At 39.6% G+C, this 19,202-nt stretch overlaps 1 protein-coding gene across 5 annotated transcripts in view; it reads right to left on the reverse strand.

Moving 5' to 3' along the window:
* The window catches only part of NALCN (sodium leak channel, non-selective), a 317,213-nt gene that overhangs the window by 181,356 nt on the left and 116,655 nt on the right, over positions 1–19,202 (reverse strand). For all 5 annotated transcript variants that reach the window (XM_043582614.1, XM_043582617.1, XM_043582618.1 and 2 more), the window contains one exon: positions 17,255–17,341. In XM_043582614.1, coding sequence (XP_043438549.1) covers positions 17,255–17,341 — 87 coding nt within the window. The remainder of the gene's footprint in view (positions 1–17,254; positions 17,342–19,202) is intronic.

A 19,202-nucleotide genomic window follows, 5' to 3' on the forward strand; every position in this document is an offset into this window, starting at 1 on the left:
TAATAAAAATAAATGCAGTTCTGTGAATCAGGCATTTTTCTGTCCAGGAATGGGAAATTAATTGTCTAAAGTCAAAGAATTAACTATGTTGTGTATTTGACTGAGTCCAGGACCAAGAAAGATAAACAAGAGTGATAAGATCTATTAATTTGAGAGATGTCAGAGCCACGGGAAAAGCAGATATTTCGTAAGGTTTTGTGTCCCCATGACTTTGGAGGCATTCTTACATCCATGTGACTTTGACTTTATCTTATAGGCAATACAAAATCAAATTCCAGAACTGACAACCAACATATGTAAGTGCACATCAATTTGCTTGCAGGAACTCCTGACCTTCATAACACAGATAAGCAAATCACTTGGCAAGTTTCTATTCTCACCAGTATTTTTATTGTTATTTTGTCTTTCTTGAATTGTGAGACTTAAATTCCATAACTATTATTCCTTTTCTATATTCTTTTCAACATAATGTTCTATTAAAAACATTTCAACGGATTTCTACTTTATCCGCATGACAGAAAAGCCACAACTCTCTCTTTCTATTTTCCTTAGCTATGGATTTGTGTCTTAAGTAAACTGTTATTACTGAAAGATCCAAACAAAGCTTTTAGCCATGGCTGTCAAAAAACTTTTAAATTGGTTTTGTAACTGTCACAGCTTCACTTTGGTGCTGTCATTATAATTAGGTTGTTTTTTGTCTGAGTGTCTACGTGTCCCTGTTGGTACAGAGTCATTAAAATAATCACTTACAATGGACTTTGATACACTATAATCACCATTGCTTAGCTGACTTTCTCCAAAGTAATGACTTTCAAATATTAAATAAGAATTAAGGTGATCTGTATGTGCGGTAGCTAAATCTGAGTATTAGAACCAGCGGCTCTAGCTTTGAAGTGAGGGCTGGTGACACGGTCCACTTCAGCTCAATTCAATCCAACCAGCATTTGAAACTGGCTGTCACTTTCCTTAATGCAGAGGCCTGGAAACATCACATTTAGACTCAATGCTTATATCTATAGGACACTCCAAATTTATGCTCTTCATTTTTTTTTCTTTTTTTAAAAAATATTTATTTTGGAGAGGGAGAGCACAAGTGGGGAAGAGGCAGAGAGAGAGGGGACAGAGGATCTGAAGCAGGCTCTGCACTGACAGCAGAGAGCCCGACACAGGGCTTGAACCCACAGACTGCAAGATCATGACCTGAGTCAAAGTCTGACACTTAACTACTGAGCCACCAAGGCACCCCAATTTTTTATTTTCTTATAAAAATTAACGTAAAGGGAAATGTTAAAGTTGAGTCAGAGCCACAACATATTATGTAACTTGAAATTTTTCAGAATTATTTAATATGGATGTGGGTATATATACATATATAAACACACATATACATGTGTGTATATGTTTCTATACATGTATGTATGTATTTTTATATATAATAAAAGACTCTTTGGATCATGCATACACATTCAATTTTTTAAGGTTCTCTTCAATTGCAATGTCACCTTGGTTTATATTTTTAAAAAATCATACAGGTTTTCCATATATTCTTAGCTTGGCTTTGATCCAAGAAATACAATTTCTGTATGCAACAATTGGAATTACCAAAATACAAGTAAGAGACTATAGTAAAACCGTCCCCAAGGCAGCAGTATCTGGCAGTAACACTCAGGAGTCTTACTACCCAGACTGTGGTCCCTGAACCAGGGGCTTCCTGGGAGCATATTAGAAATGCAGGTTCTCAGGCCCATCGCAGACCTGCTGAATCAGAATCTGCATTTTTAACAAGGTCGCCAATGATTAATGTGTGTATCGAAGTGTGAGAGGTTCTGTTGTAGAGGATCTCCTTGAGCAGCAGTTTAAACTGGGTGACCTATATTTTTTTTTTTTTTTTTACAAATTTACAATTTCATGACTCTAAAAAGTCTATAATCACTGATTAGAATAGAACACATACTGGCTGGAACATTATGGTAATATGTTAGGATACACCATCACATCCCCCCTCTCCAACCCCAAGATCAAAAACCAACTAAACCAGGTTCATGAAGACAAAAGTATGTGTTGACTTTTCAACGATTTGTGGGGAGTATTAAGAAGACACCATCACAGACTCATAAAGTCTAGGAATGCAAGTGGTGTCTAGAGTCTGGAAAAGGCAAGAAAGTGCTTTCTTCCTTGTATCTCCAGAAGTAATGCAGCCTTCCTGACACCTTCATTTTAGCCAGCTGAAACGTACTTTGGAGTTCTGACCTATAGAACTGTAAATAATGTGTTGGTTTAAGTCAATAAATTAGTGGTTATTTGTTACAGCAGAATAGGAATCTAATGCAAATATTGTTCATGACTTTGACATACACCAGTTCAAATTGTCTCCTATGGCATCTGATTGTAGAGAACACCAGTGCTACAAAACTCTACTGCACCAAGGAGTTGCACCCAAGGAGATATGCCAGTAGGGGTCTCTGTAAAATTCATTACTACAGATTTAAACTCATCATGGCAATCAAAGTTTACGTTTTGTTTGTAACGCGTTTCAGAAACACAGAATGAGACAATGGGTCTGCAGCAATGATACTGAGTCACGCCTCAAGTGGAAGGACAAGAAAGGTCACTTTAAATTATTAGTTCTGAGTCCTACCGTGAAAGGAATGTTCTCAAGAGACTGAAGTCTACCTCGAATATGAATAGGGATCCGCACTCAACCAACAAGATGTATTAACAAGGGCTACCATTTGGGTGCTTGGTTAGTGGCAAGTTTTGGTGCAAGCATATTGCACACCTCAATGCACTGCATGTAAAAATTTCATTTAATCCACAACCCTGTGCAGTAGGTGTTTCGTTATCCCCTTTCACATACAGAGAAAGGATAAGGGAAAGATAAGTAGGCTTCCACATTCCTAGAGGTAGAAGGTAGTCTCAGATGTTTTGAGCCCAAAGTAGGTGCTCTCTTGCCTTCTAACAGGCAGTCACAATGCCTCCGACGCGGCTCTACATACTCCAGAAGAAAGAACAGCAGCTCTCCCGCTAAGTGTTTGTGATTAAATAGAGGGAACAAGTTTGTGAACCTTATATTTGAAAGCTGAAGATGATCTGTTCCTTACAGAAGGGTGTAAGATCGCCAGTGTGGGAAAAAATGTTGGTTTTGCAGACAGGCTGAGCTGAGTTTGCATCTGGGCTCTGTGCATGAGTAAACCTCTCTGTGACTCAGTTTTCTTACATGAGAAATAGATGTCAGAGCACCTACATCTCCAGGTTATAACATGACTATAAGAGAGACTATTTAGTATAGAGTCTAGCCTGAAGCAGGCATCTTGCACTCAGGATTCTTGTTATTTGTAACTGTATTTGAAAACACTGGAAGGATCTAAAGGTAGAGATACAATTAATCGCTTGTGGTGAAAGTGAGAAGGTACAACATGAGAAATCAAGTGGGGGAGAGAACTAATCTTCAGAGGAAACATGGATGTGTATAGACTTTCGAAAAGGTCTTATGCTATCCCAGTTTTTGGCTTGACTACTTCATAGGAGCTATTTCTATTAATTTGTTCAGGAATTTTGCTTATAAAATAGTGCCATAAAGATTCTGAAGACTGTGCAGGCAAACATCCAACAAATCAAAACTGTGGCCTTTGAGGCCGCAATAAGGATAAATTAGGATAATGAATAGTACAGCTCAGAAATCAAATCTTTCTTTAAATTGCTGCTTGAGAGAATAAAATATACTACTTGGTAAACACATTTCAGGCACTGAACATTGCATCAGCCATGTACTAAAAACTGTGTTTTAATTAGATTTCAAAGTAAACATATTTGGAGAACAATGCAATTACCAGATGAAATTCTCAGAAACCATCCTGCATATGCAGCCATGAGCATATGAACAAGAACATAACGTAAAAGACCAAGTGCATAATACATCTCTCCTGTGCGTGCGGTACATTTTTTGCTTCCTGTATTTAGAAGACATCTGGATATATGTTACTTCTATCATCAATATACAAAATAATGCTGTCCGATATAAAGAATTTGTATTAAAAAAGCAAATATATTTATATCAAGACTGAAAACAGACCCAGCAGATGTCCTTAGAAACTCTGCCTTTCCCATCTGCCTGCCCCTGGCATGTCCCTGGAGAGCCAGATGATAGAAGGAAATCCACTAGTGACTTCTCTCAAAGGTACTAAACATCTGTGATACCTGTGAATACAGGTCAAGTCCTGACTGGGCTGCTTTCTTTCCTGGACAGTAAGCTGGGTAAGAGAAGCTCAAATATGGAAGCCAAATTGTGGAAAGAAGGAAGAGTTTAGTTTTCATCTCTTGGCCAGCATGAGTATAGCTTTCCCTCTACTCTGTAAGAGTAAGGTTAGATGTTAAATCACTAATTGCCACACAAATATCTATTACTGTAACTGACATTTTTCAAATGCCAACTCCAGGCTGTATAACCCAAACCAGATTTTGACGAGAACAAATACATGCCCAGTAGAAAAGGAATGCCACTAAGAGGAACTATAATGCTAAGCCAGTGACTGAAATTTCTTTTCGCCTGTGTGGCAAAGCCTGAAGTTGAACCTACCTCCTGCATCCACAGCCTTGGTAGCGCCCTCCCACTCTGACTCTGGACTTAGGCATGTGACTTGGTTTATTAGTAGGACAACAGCAAAGGTGACATGAACAGAGACTTAGAAAATAGCTGTGGGTTGAGACTTACTCTCGCAGCTCCTCACGCTCTCCAGGCAGGCCTGTTGCATGGTGGTCATGGGCCCTGTCTTCCCCTTTGCCCCAAAAGTCTCCTGCGCCCCAGAAGCAGAGATGCTAGCTCATGAGTTAGCTGGGGGTGCTGGCTGACTGCAGACACAAGATGAGCCTGGCTTTGACCAGCCGAGAGCTCAGACTAGCAGCTGAGCCACAAATTTGTGAGCAAAAATTAGTGTCTGTTTTATAAGCCATTAAGTTTTAGGGGTGGCTTGTTGTTTAGCAAAAGCCAACTAATACACCCATCAGGCCTGTTGCCTCAGGCACAGAGCTAGTGACATTACTTAGTCTATTAGCATCGAAGTGGGGCCAATACGAGTGGTTCTCATTGCTGGAATAGAAATGTGTCATTTTGAAAAGGGCAATCAAGAAAGCGTGTGGCTTCTTCAAACTCTCTCTGTCTTCCCCCCTATAGTGACCTTGGAAACTAGGTGCTTCAGATGGGATTACCAAAAATTTTACCATATATATATGTATTTATATACCACATATATATAATATATATATATATATATATATCAATGTCATGTTGTTAATTTGAAATTGGACATAGTGGGAACAGGTAACACCATGGAAACTAGCGAATGCTACCAATCCGGACTCTCCCACTTCAAGATGGCTGTTAAACATTTTAAACATTTGCAAGCATACCACTGCCCCTACACCAAGCTGCCCGAGCCCTCTGGCACCTCCTCATTGCTCTAGGCTGGAAGGGATATATATTGTGTCATTTTGATACTTAGAGACCCAGCATGACCCATAATGCCAAGGGCACTCACATATACCCTCTCACTCTTGATCCTATTAAGATGTGTCAATGCAAGGTAAGTAAAACAAATTAGGACACTTAAGTTCAAGTAATATAATCTTGTTTCAAGTAATACAATTGTCTATTTGCATATTCCAAGGAGCTGCACCATTCTCTCCTGGGCACAACAGGACCCGGGGTAATGACCGGCTGGGGAGGTACCGCACATATTCCAGCAATAGCCTCCATCAGTGATGGTCACCTGGGCCATTCCTTCCTCACAGTCCTCTGATTCTGACTCGCAGCCAATTGTAAGTGCAATGCCAGAGTGCAGAAACTAACATTTTCTAATTTCTCACGAGTGCTACACAGGCCATATAGTTACTACACAAGTCTCACCAGATGTGACAAAAGGTGCTTAGCCATCAGTAGGGTTGTGAATTTCTCTTTGTCTTCATGAGTACTCTAGTGAGAAGTTAGGAAGGTCCACAACAGGGCCGCTAGATAGGGGACACTTAAACTATGTCAATTTTAAGTTCTTTGGGCACTTTCATTGACATTCCCATAGCTAATTAAAATGTCTATATGTAGAATCACTTGAAATTTACTTGTGTATGTTTACTTTTATTTTTAGTATTAAATGGTGGGTAAATGAACATAAAACTTTTGTTTTAAATTCAAAATGGAAACCACAAGGGGCTCCTGGGTGGCTCAGTTGGTTAAGCGTCTGACTTTGGCTCAGGTCATGATCTCGCGGTCCGTGAGTTCGAACCCCTCATCGGGCTCTGTGCTGACAGCTCAGAGCCTGGAGCCTGTTTCAGATTCTTTGTCTCCCTCTCTCTCTGACCCTCTCTCGTTCAAGCTCTGTCTCTCTCTGTCTCAAAAATAAAAATAAACGTTAAAAAAAATGGAAACCACAAATTCAACAATGAATTTAAATAGTGGTCATGTTAAATAAACTGCAGATTTAACACAGTGAAGGGCTTAGGTTGGTACATTTGATGAATGCAGAATTAAACAAATATTTTTGAGCTATATAGTATCTTGAAGTGGGAGATTCATTTTGAGATATCTAAATTATTTAGGGAAGAGAGCAAAACAAATTTGAGGGATTGAAAAAATACTAAAGAATTATACCAACTATGAAATGACAAGTTTTTTTTACTCTGTCCAAACCTGTCGCCAGCTGTAGGGTAAAGAAGGATCACGGGGCTCCTTCAAACCCTTCAACTGCACTCATTGTGCTGAACACTGAGAAAATGCATAGCAATTTAAAATCCCAACTGAAGACCTTATGGACAGGACTGGACGGTTGCTTATTTAACCCCAGAAATCAAGACTCAGAAGAAGAACAACGTATCCTTCATTTCTTCTAAAAGTAACAATGTAACAAATATATGATGGAAAATTGTCTCTAAAGACTGTATTATGAATGCCTGGCATAAGTTAGTAAAGGTCTCCCAATTAATATAAATGTAAATACTGAAGAATCATGGGACTTATTCAAACTGGAAGATGAAAATATACAACAATATAGGAATTTAGTTTGGAATAATCTGAAACACAAATAATTTTAAAGATGTTTTGAATATTTCTTTCTTCCAGTGAGGCTCAAAAATCAAAGAGGCAAAACCATTTGGTCAACAGAAGGTAAATAAGTAAAAATAGTATTAATGATTTTATCTTATTTTTTATTATGTCTGGTCTCTATTCTGGATATGATTATTATTTGAAGTACATCTATAGTCTATTTATGTATGTAAATATTAGGATATCTACTTAAATATATATAAAATATTTAGAATTGAAAATCTGCACAATTGCCTCCCCTCTTTAGTTAATTTGGCTATAACTGATTTCAAGACTATAATCAGACTCTCAATTAAATTCTTTAAATGTTTTATTTATTTTGAGAGAGAGAAGGAGAGGGAGCAAGCAGCAGAAGGGCAGAGAGAGTGGGAGGGGGAATCATAGGCAGGTCACACACTGTCAATGCAGAGCCTGATGCAGGGCTTGGTCCCACGAACCATGAGATCATGACCTGAGCCGAGATCAAGAGTCTTAACCCAATGGGCCACTCAGGCACCCCTCTCTCAATTAACTTCTGAGCTACCTTCTTTTACCTTTTGTTTGTGCTGTTTTGCCTTTAGCTATTTTATTCTCCCTATTTTAATTCTCATTCCAGGTTCTCAAAGAATAATTTTTTATTCCCTTCTTTCTCCCAAAACTTGCCTTCCAAGCCCGGTGTTTTATGTTCTCCTGTTAGAACTGAAGGTGATCCTGTGTGTGCACATGCCAGGATTTGGGAGAGATGTCACTGGCATCTGCCTAACGGGGGAGTAAGAATATGTAAGGCCGTGTAGCTCTGTGCATGAAAGCACCTCTATTTGTACACTCACATATAATCCCCCAAATATGTGCCTAACACTTATCATGTGAGAGCTGTGCTGGAGGAAGCTGGAAGTCGAGAAGAAAGTGACCAAACTTTAATTGAGGAGTCAGAGATCACTGCATTGAGGAAGTCTTGTTTGACCTGATTTTGAAGGTAGGGGCATTCGATTGGGGTGGAGGGGATGATTCAAAGAAATTCAAAAGACGGAATTAATGATAGATTGAAGATAAGTTGGATTTGGGGAGGATGATGAGGGTGCATCACAAGTTCTGGAGATGCAAGAAAAGTCCTGCTTATAGGTGGGAATGGGGCAGGGCGTGGTGTGTTTGGTTTTTCAAAATGAGAGGGGTAATGTGCTCATGAGAATAAGCAGGGGCATGTCCATTGGGCTCTCAGAGTTCACTCCTAAGATGCAGACACCGGGCTGGAGCAAGGCTGTGAAGGCACTGGCTTGCAGGTGTGCATGAGAACAGGCTGCCCGGAAGTGCACAGAGCGTGCTCACAGCAATGACAGTCATTTCTACGACCTTGTGACCACAGCATCCCACACACTGGCTAGGCACTTTACGTACGACATTTGTAATTCTTATAAAACCCTCAGAGCTGGTATTAGCCCCATTTTTCAGGTCAGGGAGTGAAGGCTCCGGGAGATGCAGTAAACTGCCCCAGGTTCCCCCCGGGCCCGTCTCAGCAGGACACACTGTCTTGTCACCTTGGTCTATAAGTAGAGCAGAGGTTTGCTTGTGGATGGAAGCTACATTCTCCTGGGTTCAATCATTCTTGAGATTGTCTGCCAGTTTCCGGGAAGGTTCATTAAGAAGACAGACATCTGAGAAGTGCCTAGGATGTCACTTCATCACTTGAAATACACACATCACATGGTCTACCCTCTCCCCCCACACTCTCTGCCTTCAATGGAAATTTTCTCAAAAAGCATTAAAACACTAGAGTAATAATTTTGCCACCATTTGACCTACTTATGGTAAGACCTATTATCTCTGTTCTTTACGGATGGAGGCACACGATGCTACCAGAGAGAAAGTGAGCTTGAGCATGTCAGGTCTCATGCATACTTTCATGTTCTTGTCAGTGACTTCCTTCATGGGAATAGATCACTGGGTGTGTTTTGGAAGATGGCTCAACTGTGCAGCCACATCTGTCAAATTGTCAGGAGATGAAAACCCCTACCTGAGAGGCAGGGGAAAAATGGCTTGTCAGTGCAGAAGCTGAGGACTGAGGCTCCAATTTAACAGAACTTTTAATCATGCGTTATAGTGACCCCTTCATGCAGCTGTTGCCTATGCTAGAATGGAATTTAAACAGCTAAGCGACTGGCTGATGTTAAAAGGGTCTATTAAAAGTTTTCACTTTTCTGAGATGCACCATTAAGGACACACTGAAGAAACTTTCTAAATGGTTTTAGTAATAACCACGTAATGAAACTGCACTATTGCCTGAAGAGGGTGAGAGGTGTGCATTCACAGGCAAGCCCTAATATTTTAGCTGTATCTTTCTAACATTTCAATGTCTTCTCAGAAGTGATGCAGAATTGCACAGAATTCCTGGGAATCATTTGAAAAAAAAAAAGCAACAAACAAATGGGCATATCTACCAGATGAATAAGAAATCAACACAAAATATTAGTAGCCTATGACTATATATAAAAAACGCTCTGGGCACCTGGGTGGCTCAGTTGGTTAGGCGTCCGGCTTGTGTTCAGGTCATGATCTCGCAATTCCTGGGCTCGAGCTCCACGTTGGGCTCTGTGCTGACAGCTCAGAGCCTGGAGTCTGCTTTGGATTCTGTGTCTCTTTCTCCCTCTCTGCCCCTCCCCTGCTCATGCTCTGTCCCTCTCTTTCTCAAAAATTAATACACATTAGGGGCGCCTGGGTGGCGCAGTCGGTTAAGCGTCCGACTTCAGCCAGGTCATGATCTCGCGGTCCGGGAGTTCGAGCCCCGCGTCAGGCTCTGGGCTGATGGCTCAGAGCCTGGAGCCTGTTTCCGATTCTGTGTCTCCCTCTCTCTCTGCCCCTCCCCCGTTCATGCTCTGTCTCTCTCTGTCCCCAAAAAAATAAACGTTGAAAAAAAAATTTTTTTTAAAAATTAATACACATTAAAAAATTGTAAAAAATGCTCAACATTCACAGGCTGTAATTAGGGAGATCTAAATTTAATGTTCTATCTTCACACCATCAGGTGTAAAAGTCCAGTAACATCAATTGTAGACAAGGATGCGAAATGAGATTTCTGACAAGTTGCTGATAGGAGTAAAAAGTGGCACTGGAATCCAGGGGGCCATGAGGCAATATCTCATAAAGCCTAAGGTTCTTCCTTTACTCCAGCAACTGCTCTCCTAACTATGTACACTCAGATACTTCTCACCTATGTGCACAAAAAGTCATAGATAGGCAGTGAACTAGAATGTGTGCAAGAGAAAAACAGTGAAAAATGTCCATCAATAGGAGAATGAATGAATGGATGAACAAATTGCAGTGTATTTTTATAGCAGGATAATTCCCCATGTGAAAATGAAGTGGTTAAAAATATGACATAGATTGTGCAGGGCAAAGTCCCTGGTCAGCAACCAGCTATGTGGCTTGCACCAAATGACTTAAGCTTTCTGCACCTCGATGTCATTTGTTCAATAGATGTCATGATAGTACCTACCTCTGTGGCATTGTTTTGAGCATGAAATAATTTCACGCCTCAAACACACAGCATGGCTGACACATAGGGAGTGGTCCATAAACGAGAGTTGTTATTATTTCTAATGGTGGATACTTAACTATTCTTCCTATCTGTGTTTTTATATGACTTCATAATAATTTTTATGCAAGGAAGTGATTGAGTATGGTATTACGAAATGGTTCCAATTCACAAATTATTCACTTGCAAATACATGGAACCCAGGTGGTGTTTCTTCAAAGAAACTATCTTATACAGAGTGATTTGAACATCAGGTCAGACCGTTAACAATCTATTTAGCCCTTAAATTACTTCTCAAATCCTGTGAGGCTTAAAAGTTTACTAGTGAAACTACCTCTGGGTAATACTACCAGGTAGGTAAACTACCTCTGAGGTCAAGTCCTACTACTCACATGGCCAAAAAGACAGGTCCCTTCTCCACCAGCTCCATGAAGCTCACGGTGGTAATGAGTAGTGGCTCTTGTAGGTGGAGGTGAGACAAGGTTTTCAGAGGGAATGAAGGAGGGAAAATTACTTTGGGTTCCTACTGTGGGAAAACTTGGCTTAAGTGGACTTGCTGCTTTCATTCCATTCCCATGACCTACTGCCTCTGGCCAATTGCCCATTTTGGGTGGCCAACTAGGAAACGAAGGTCTCCCTGCTTCATGTTCATCTTTGGATGTTTTCCAGTGAGTCTCTTCAGGGCTCTTGAGTGAGAAGTCACCAAACTCAGCTGTAAGCAGCCAAATTTTGGCACTGTGCAAGAAACAGAATAAAACCAGTCTTCGGGGAGAAAACAGGCAGGATGCACAGACAGAAGCAAAGATGCAAAACTGTGTGGCCTCCAACAGAGAGTGAGAGAAAGACAAAGAAAGCACAGCTGCCTGGGGGGCCTGATTATATGCAAATGCCCCCTGTGAGCATCACGTCTGTTCCTTGCAACTAAACAATTCTTGAGTAGGACATAAATAGTCACTTAATCCTCATGACTGAGGAAGGAGACACTATCCCTATTTTATAGAAATATGCCCCAGGTCATACTAATAAATAGCATAGCTGAAATAGGTCTGTCTCCAGAGCCTACTCTCTAAGAGGTATAACAGGGTGATTTGTTCTCCTTTAGGAACAAGGCTGTACTGGGTATTGCTTCATGGATTACCTGGGAAGGCAGGTGTGAGAGGGAAGGGAGTCAGGAGCCATGTGCTGGAGACAGGTGTAGCACAAAAAGAAAAGGAAACCAGGTCTAAGTCTTGGCTCATCCTTATTCTCAGGCTTTTCCTTGTCATTTCCAGCCATCTTGTTCCCATCATAAGAACCAATAGCAGGAAGATGTGGGACCTCAGATGACGAGCAAGGCAGCAGTGCCCAGGGAAGTAGAGAAAGAAGCAGAAAGACATTCCAGGCAGCACCAGGGTGCAGAGAGGGAGTGTTTCAGGGGCTAAAGGAGGTTCGCTTATTTGTCCTTCACTTAGGAACGAATTTATAAGGAATTTGAGGTTTCCTATGGCTAAGTTCCTTATTAAACCTGGTATGAATTTCATTAATAAGTGGCTAAAAATGAAAAATGTCCTAGGAAAATTAAGTTAATTAAGTTAGCACTAAGTTAATCCATTGAAAATTTCAACAAGTGTTATCACAGAGCTCACCACACATAACCTAGCAGGTTTTGCTCTGAACTTGTGGTTTTGCAATTAAATTTAAGAGCATATATGCATTTTCGTTTATTATAAAAACAGAAAAGACCACCCTAAGGGTGCCAAATTGAATCCTTTCCCTGTATGCCTGGATATGACTCTCATTATGGTTATAATTATAGCTACGATTACACTTAAAATTTGTGTCTCACAACACAGAGTGGAATTTCTAAGTTTCTAATTGCAGATCAAAGGTGCCTATTTTTTTCCTCTACAACTGGCTCTTTAAAGCCCATTATTCTTTAGAAGAGTAAGAAGAACTCTGAGTTTCCTAACTCATTTGAAAGCACCATAATCAATATATGGAAAGAGGAAGCAGGGATACCATAATGATTGCAATGAATATGAGGTAAAATATGTATGTGTGTACATAGTAATGTAGGAAAACAATAAAAAAAAACCCTGTTCCTATTGCTCAGATCCCATCACTGCTCAATGGAATATATAAAATCTTAATAGATTTATTTCTGCAATGTAAAAACAAATGTATGTATAGATATACAGATGCATATATTGTATGCATATATATGCATGCATGCAGGTATATACACATATTATGTTGTATGTATATACATATACATAAATACGCACATATTTTTTTACATTGCAGGAATACATATGCACATATACACACACATATATCTTTTAGATACATACATACATACATACATACAAAGAGACAAACTATTACACATCAAACACCCAGAATCACAGAAGGATCAGTCTACTATGTATTTAGTTGAACAGTAGTAGGGAAGATTAAGCCAAATCAATCAATCTTATTTTATTAAATTATTTAATTACTTATGGTTAGCAGGAAATACACGTAGATGTTCATACCAATAAAGTAGACTAGCATATGGAAAACAGAATAGAAAATAAAAATATAGGGAATAATACCAATGAAGAAAGTAGGCAAACCCAAAGCTATGTCACAGGAAACAAGGACGGATATGGTTTTTAAATGTCCTTCACTTATAAAGGCATTCAAGTCAGTCCCCATTTACATTGTAGGTGGTTTTAAAATTTTGAATATTTGAAAACAGAATTTATGGAAAGGCTGTTTAGGAGTAATTGAAATTTATGCATTACTTACTATTATGCCATCTATGTGAACTAAAATCCTATTGCTATAACTTATTTCACTAGTTATCTATTTTATCAAAGCAGTAGGATATATGGGTTTCTGGGTAAAATATTTTGTGTTTTGAACTTGGAATCAGGGGCACCTGGGTGACTCCGTTGGTTAAACACCTGACTCTTGATTTTGTCTCAGGTCATGATCTCGCGGTTCCTGAGTTTGAGCCCCACATCAGGCTCGGGCTGACAGTGCAGAGCCTGCCTGAGATTCAGTCTTTCTCTATCTCTCTGTGCCCCTTCCCTGCTTGCTTGCTCTCTCTCTCTATCTCTCAAAATAAACAAATAAACATTCCAAAAAAAAACCTGGAGTCAAAGTTTAAAACAAAGTTCCACCCGCAGGACAAAATCCATGGTTTCTTCAATACTCAAATAGGAACTCTGGGCAACCAGTCTGCCATCTCTCAAATACTTATCCACACCTAATTTTTCTGATTTATTTTAATGATGGCCAAATTACTAACTCAAATTAATTACAGCTGTTCATATTTTTTATTCCAATAAATTCTACTTTTTTGTTAAGATAGGAATGGTTTTGGTTTTTTACAACTATGTTATTCCTGAGTAAGAGTACATTTCTTTTCTTTTTGTTTTTGTTTTTGGTTTTGGTTTTTTTGTTTGTTTGTTTTGACTTACATCCAAGTTAGTTAGCATGTAATGCTATAATGATTTCAGGAGTAGATTCCAGTGATTCATCTCCTACGTATAACACCCAGTGCTCATCCCAACAAGGAGACTACATTTCTAATCTTATACCCATTTATTTCACATGCTGAAGAAGATAAAAACTCCTGAAAGCTGTAGGAAATAATCAAAGTCATGGCTAGGTCCTGCTGACTGCCACCATGTTTGAGAAGAGACACACTGGCAAAAGCATCCAACATTATCCAACTTTGAAAGATGCCTTCAACCAACTCCCAAAGTATTGTTTGTTTTACACTTAAAAATAAATTATTGTATAGAAATAATGTTATTGGCATCATCCACTCAATTTCTGGTTCCTAGAAATAAGACCAAGAGAACAAATAGAGCTTCTTGTAGGTGAGAAGTCAAATGAATACTTGCACAAGCCAAGTATTAATGGCTTATTAATGGCATTAGTCATTAATAAAAAGCCAATGAGTATTTCATGGCCATTTTATTTTAAATATTTTTTTCTTTACTTGATTCTTTTCTTTCTCTTTTAATTAAATGATGAATGGTTAATCTATTTTCCACCCAGACCCATTGATCCCTTGGCTATCCCACTTTTCATTTGTACTCTTTCAGGTACACTCTTCTGGAAAGCTTGATTTTGGACCAAACATGTAAAGCTGAGCTCAGTGGAACTTTCTTCATATTGGAATGTCAGAATTTATTCACCTTCACTTCAAACCATATGTGTCATTATTCATAAAACCTATCAAACATGCCACCATATTCACAAAGATGTCTAATATGCAGGTCTCTTGGATCCAACATCGACATACTTCTAGCCTAACATTTACCCACCCCTTCACTGACCTTTATTTTCCTATATCCATGCACAGTGCTGTTCTTTCATTACACTCTCCTGGCCATTTATCTCTTGCCATCTCAAATTTCTGTGATAAGGAGGCTAATAACTTGCTTTCTCAATCCAGACTGCAACCTTGACGCATCTACTCAACAAGCATTTAATACATTTTAAGCAGCGTATTCAGGGCCCCTGTAAGACTTTGATTTGGTACTCATGGTTGGCCTGATAGTTTATTTCTATTACAAACTTACATTTCCTTGGCATATTTTTCTCCACTGGATACAGCATGGAGCTAGGAGCCAGAAGACCCAGGAGCTAGGAGCCAGAAGACCCAGGTGTACCCAGGGCCTCTCCGTTTGGTAGAGGTGCAAGTTTAGGAGCTCACCCAGGCCCTCTGGGTCCTCACATCCTCATCTACAAAGGCTGAGGGAGCATGGCAGTCTTTTTCCATCACTGGGCTATACCGAGTGAGGGCCTTCCTTGACCTCTCAGAGGAGGAGTGAGGACTCCAAAATGTAGATTGCCATAGCATCCTGCTTTACTTCTTTAAAATCCTCATTGCTCATGAGAAAGAATGAACTATGGCCCTTTGTAGCAACGTGGATGGAACTGGAGAGTGTGATGCTAAGTGAAATAAGCCATACAGAGAAAGACAGATACCATATGGTTTCACTCTTTTGTGGATCCTGAGAAACTTAACAGAAGACCATGGGGGAGGGGAAGGAAAAAAAAAAGAGGTTAGAGTGGGAGAGAGCCAAAGCATAAGAGACTCTTAAAAACTGAGAACAAACTGAGGGTTGATGGGGGGTGGGAGGGAGCCGGGAGGGTGGGTGGTGGGTAGTGAGGAGGGCACCTTTTGGGATGAGCACTGGGTGTCGTATGGAAACCAATTTGACAATAAATTTCATATATTGAAAAATAAATAAATAAAATCCTCATTGCTCTTGTAATTGCTCTTTAGACGCTGGTTTTTCTCCACCCACCCGGAAGTAATCTCCAGGAAAGCAGGACTATCTTAGTGCCACTAATTATCAGCTGATGACTGATTACTGAGTAACTTTTTAGGCAAGAAGCTACCACTACCATGCTGTCATTGCCATTACTGTCAGTAGCAATGGCAGTACCAGACACAGTCGTAGGAGTTAAATTATTAGCACCATCCAATATACAACAGAAAGAAGCCACAAAATAATATTAGGTCTTATCAATACTCCTTACAAATGTTTCCTCTTTTCCTCTTCATTCTTTTAACTGATAGAAACAAATAACTATATGGTTAAACGCCACAGCAATGGTCCAAAGTACAATACTTTGCTTATGTTATGTATCAATCTTTGAAATGTATCAATCTCTAATCCCCACCTAGAGTATGATCCAAAAGAAAGAAAAGCGTGTTCTTATCCTGAAGCAGATGAAAAACCCTTCCCCGATTTATGGGGACGGATGTAAAGAACTACAAAAGCAGCCCCTTGTAAGAAAAGGATTTGTAACTGAAAACAAAAGACAGTGAAGAGAATCAAATTCCACAGGAGGAAGAATCAATTCCCTCTCCCGGGATGATGTGGCTTGACTCTTCACCCTTAAAGAGTAAGGAAATGGACTAAGTGAAAATGCAGTGGGGTGGTAAGGATGCCACTTTTGGAAAGGTGATATGTTTTGAACACGAATTACTGATATTTGGAGGGAGAGAAGGAGAACAAAGCAAGAGAAGATGCCAGGGCAGTCCACCAAGGAAAAGGAGTTTATTGGGCTTTATGAAGAGATCAGTGTAGAGGATAAGTCCAAAACATCCACAGACCAGAAACCCGATGGGACGTCCCCTGATGGCTTCCCAAGGCCCTAGGATCCACCTGCCATCCCAAAGCCTTGTCTGCAGCAGGTGCAGTTTGTTAAGGAAGCACCTTTATTATGTCCCATTGCTCGGACAGCTTGCAGATGCAGAATAAGCTACCTATTAAAAATATTCCTTCCCAGTTCCTTGGGAAGGTACTCAGTTAAGTGGATTGTGATTGTGACCGCCCTCATGTAAACAATTCAGGCCTTTGTAGAAGAATATTTTTACATCATTTAATATGACAACAGAATATTTCACTGATTTAATACTGTTGGAATGCTAGCACTACCTGTGTGCATTCATTTGCTTGAAATTTACCAAATCCTTGCTGTGTATCTTCGGAAAAAAATAGGTAGATCCTGGGAAAATACTGCCCAGGATGGAGCAAAATACTGTCCCTGACTCCAGGACCATAAATTTGGACAGACATAGAGTTCGGAGAGCCGGGGATTTCCTTGGATAAAAGTCAAAGAACTCTGCTGTATGAGTTTAAAAATGGTATTTACTGCACCTGGAGGCAGGCTGGGGCGCGTCCCTGGGGCTTGTTGACATCCACGGCTACCAGCTGCCATCCACCAGCAGCGTCTTCATGGAACATCTTCAAGACAAAGAAGGAGATGAGTCAGAGACACTTAATATGGAACATCGAGAACTCCTACTTTATGTCTCCAGCGCTTACATATTTTATGTTATCAAAGATGTGTCTTTTTATGGATTTATATTTAGAACATGAGTCATTCCAATTATGTTCATTTGAACACTGAAAACTTAAGTGAATAATAATCATAATGAGAATGATGGTAATCGCTGGCCTGAATTTATTGAGCCCTTGCTATGCATCAGGTCCTTTCTGCTTTATACATCCTTGGCATATAATTGCCCAAATATTCTTCTTGACTAGACTTTAAAGTAGGCATTTTATCCCATTAGATTGGTTATCAATTATTACATATTAGCCCTGGAAGAAAATGAAAATGAGAATTCCCAAGCATTATGTCCGGTGTGATTTTTACTAGGAGTTGTAAATTTTTATCTTTATTTAGTGGACATTTCTCACTGAGCCAACAGAAAAATATTCTCTGGATAAATAATATAAGAAGCATGCATGTGGCACAGGGAATAAGGCTGGTGTTATTTTAATGGTAGGAGACTGACATATCACTTAGACTCTGTGAAATTATTTTAACTAGGCCAAATTAATCTGCTCAGCAGAATTTTATGTACATATTTATGAAGGGAAAAGTAGTTTCTTTTGCCTTAAAATACATAAGTGATGAAATCCAGAATGGTACAGGATACAAAAATCTGATATTTATTGGATTGGATATCTGGATTGTTGGCTGCCTAGTTTATTATCTTACTGCACATTCTAGTACCTCAAAAATTAGTCATCCATCAATATTACAGCCAGTGGGAAGACACTGCCCACTATTTCCCCACTAGTATATTTTCTTTCCAATTCCTTATGGGTTTGTGTGTAGCGGGAGGGGTGTGGTTGGCAGTGAGGTAAGTTGGGATTAACGATTTTTATTTTTCTAAGACACTAACTATAAGCTAGTTTTTTTTTTCCTGCCCAAGGCCATAGTTTCACACATGTAAGTAGACATTTCCTTTGCCATACTTATTCATGTCCTTGTGTTAGTCTGTGTTCAAAAGGGTAATTATCGATGGAAATATTAGCCTATGCAAAGATCCTATACCTAAGATTCCTGGGAGCAGATCATTTGCAGAAAGACAACTTTCCCTCTATAAAATAAGTGACATAGTCAGGGACAAGTGCCAAAATTCACAGACCATATATGTATTTACCAGAAAACAGTTTTTCTAGGGGTGCCTGGGTGGTTCAGTTGGTTAAGCGTCCAACTTGGGCTCAGGTCCTGATCTCACGGTACATGGGTTCAAGCCCCACATCAGGGTCTGTGCTGACAGCTTGGAGCCTGGAGCCTGTTTTGAATTCTGTGTCTCCTTCTTTCTCTTCCCCTTCCCCGCTCACACTCTGTCTCTCTCCCTCTCTCTTAAAAATAGATAAACATTAAAAATATTTTTTAAAAAAAGAAAACTTTTTTTAATCGTTGAATTGACAATTCTCTACAATGCCAACCTGCAACTCAGGAAAACGGTGTATCAGTTGTTTATGTCCTAGAATCAATACTTTTCAAAGACTGCATGGGGGGCTTTTTGCCAAGTATGCTACTTATTTTGAACTTCAAAACATATACAGAGAGCACCTTTCGTAGGACATCCTACAAAATATTGTTCCACATATGCTCAATTTAATTATCCCTTGAAACAGTACCCTGATTTATTTTTACATTATGCTATGTTCACCCCAAGGATAGCTACCATCTGTCTATATACCACATGTGTATTTTTAAGTGACAAGATGGGGGTGCACATTTACCCAAAGATTCTTTGATCAAAGATGGAAGTTACAAATTACTTTGCTCAGGTGTCCGTGT

This window comes from Prionailurus bengalensis, chromosome A1, assembly GCF_016509475.1.
Source record: "Prionailurus bengalensis isolate Pbe53 chromosome A1, Fcat_Pben_1.1_paternal_pri, whole genome shotgun sequence".
Lineage (NCBI taxonomy): Eukaryota > Metazoa > Chordata > Mammalia > Carnivora > Felidae > Prionailurus > Prionailurus bengalensis.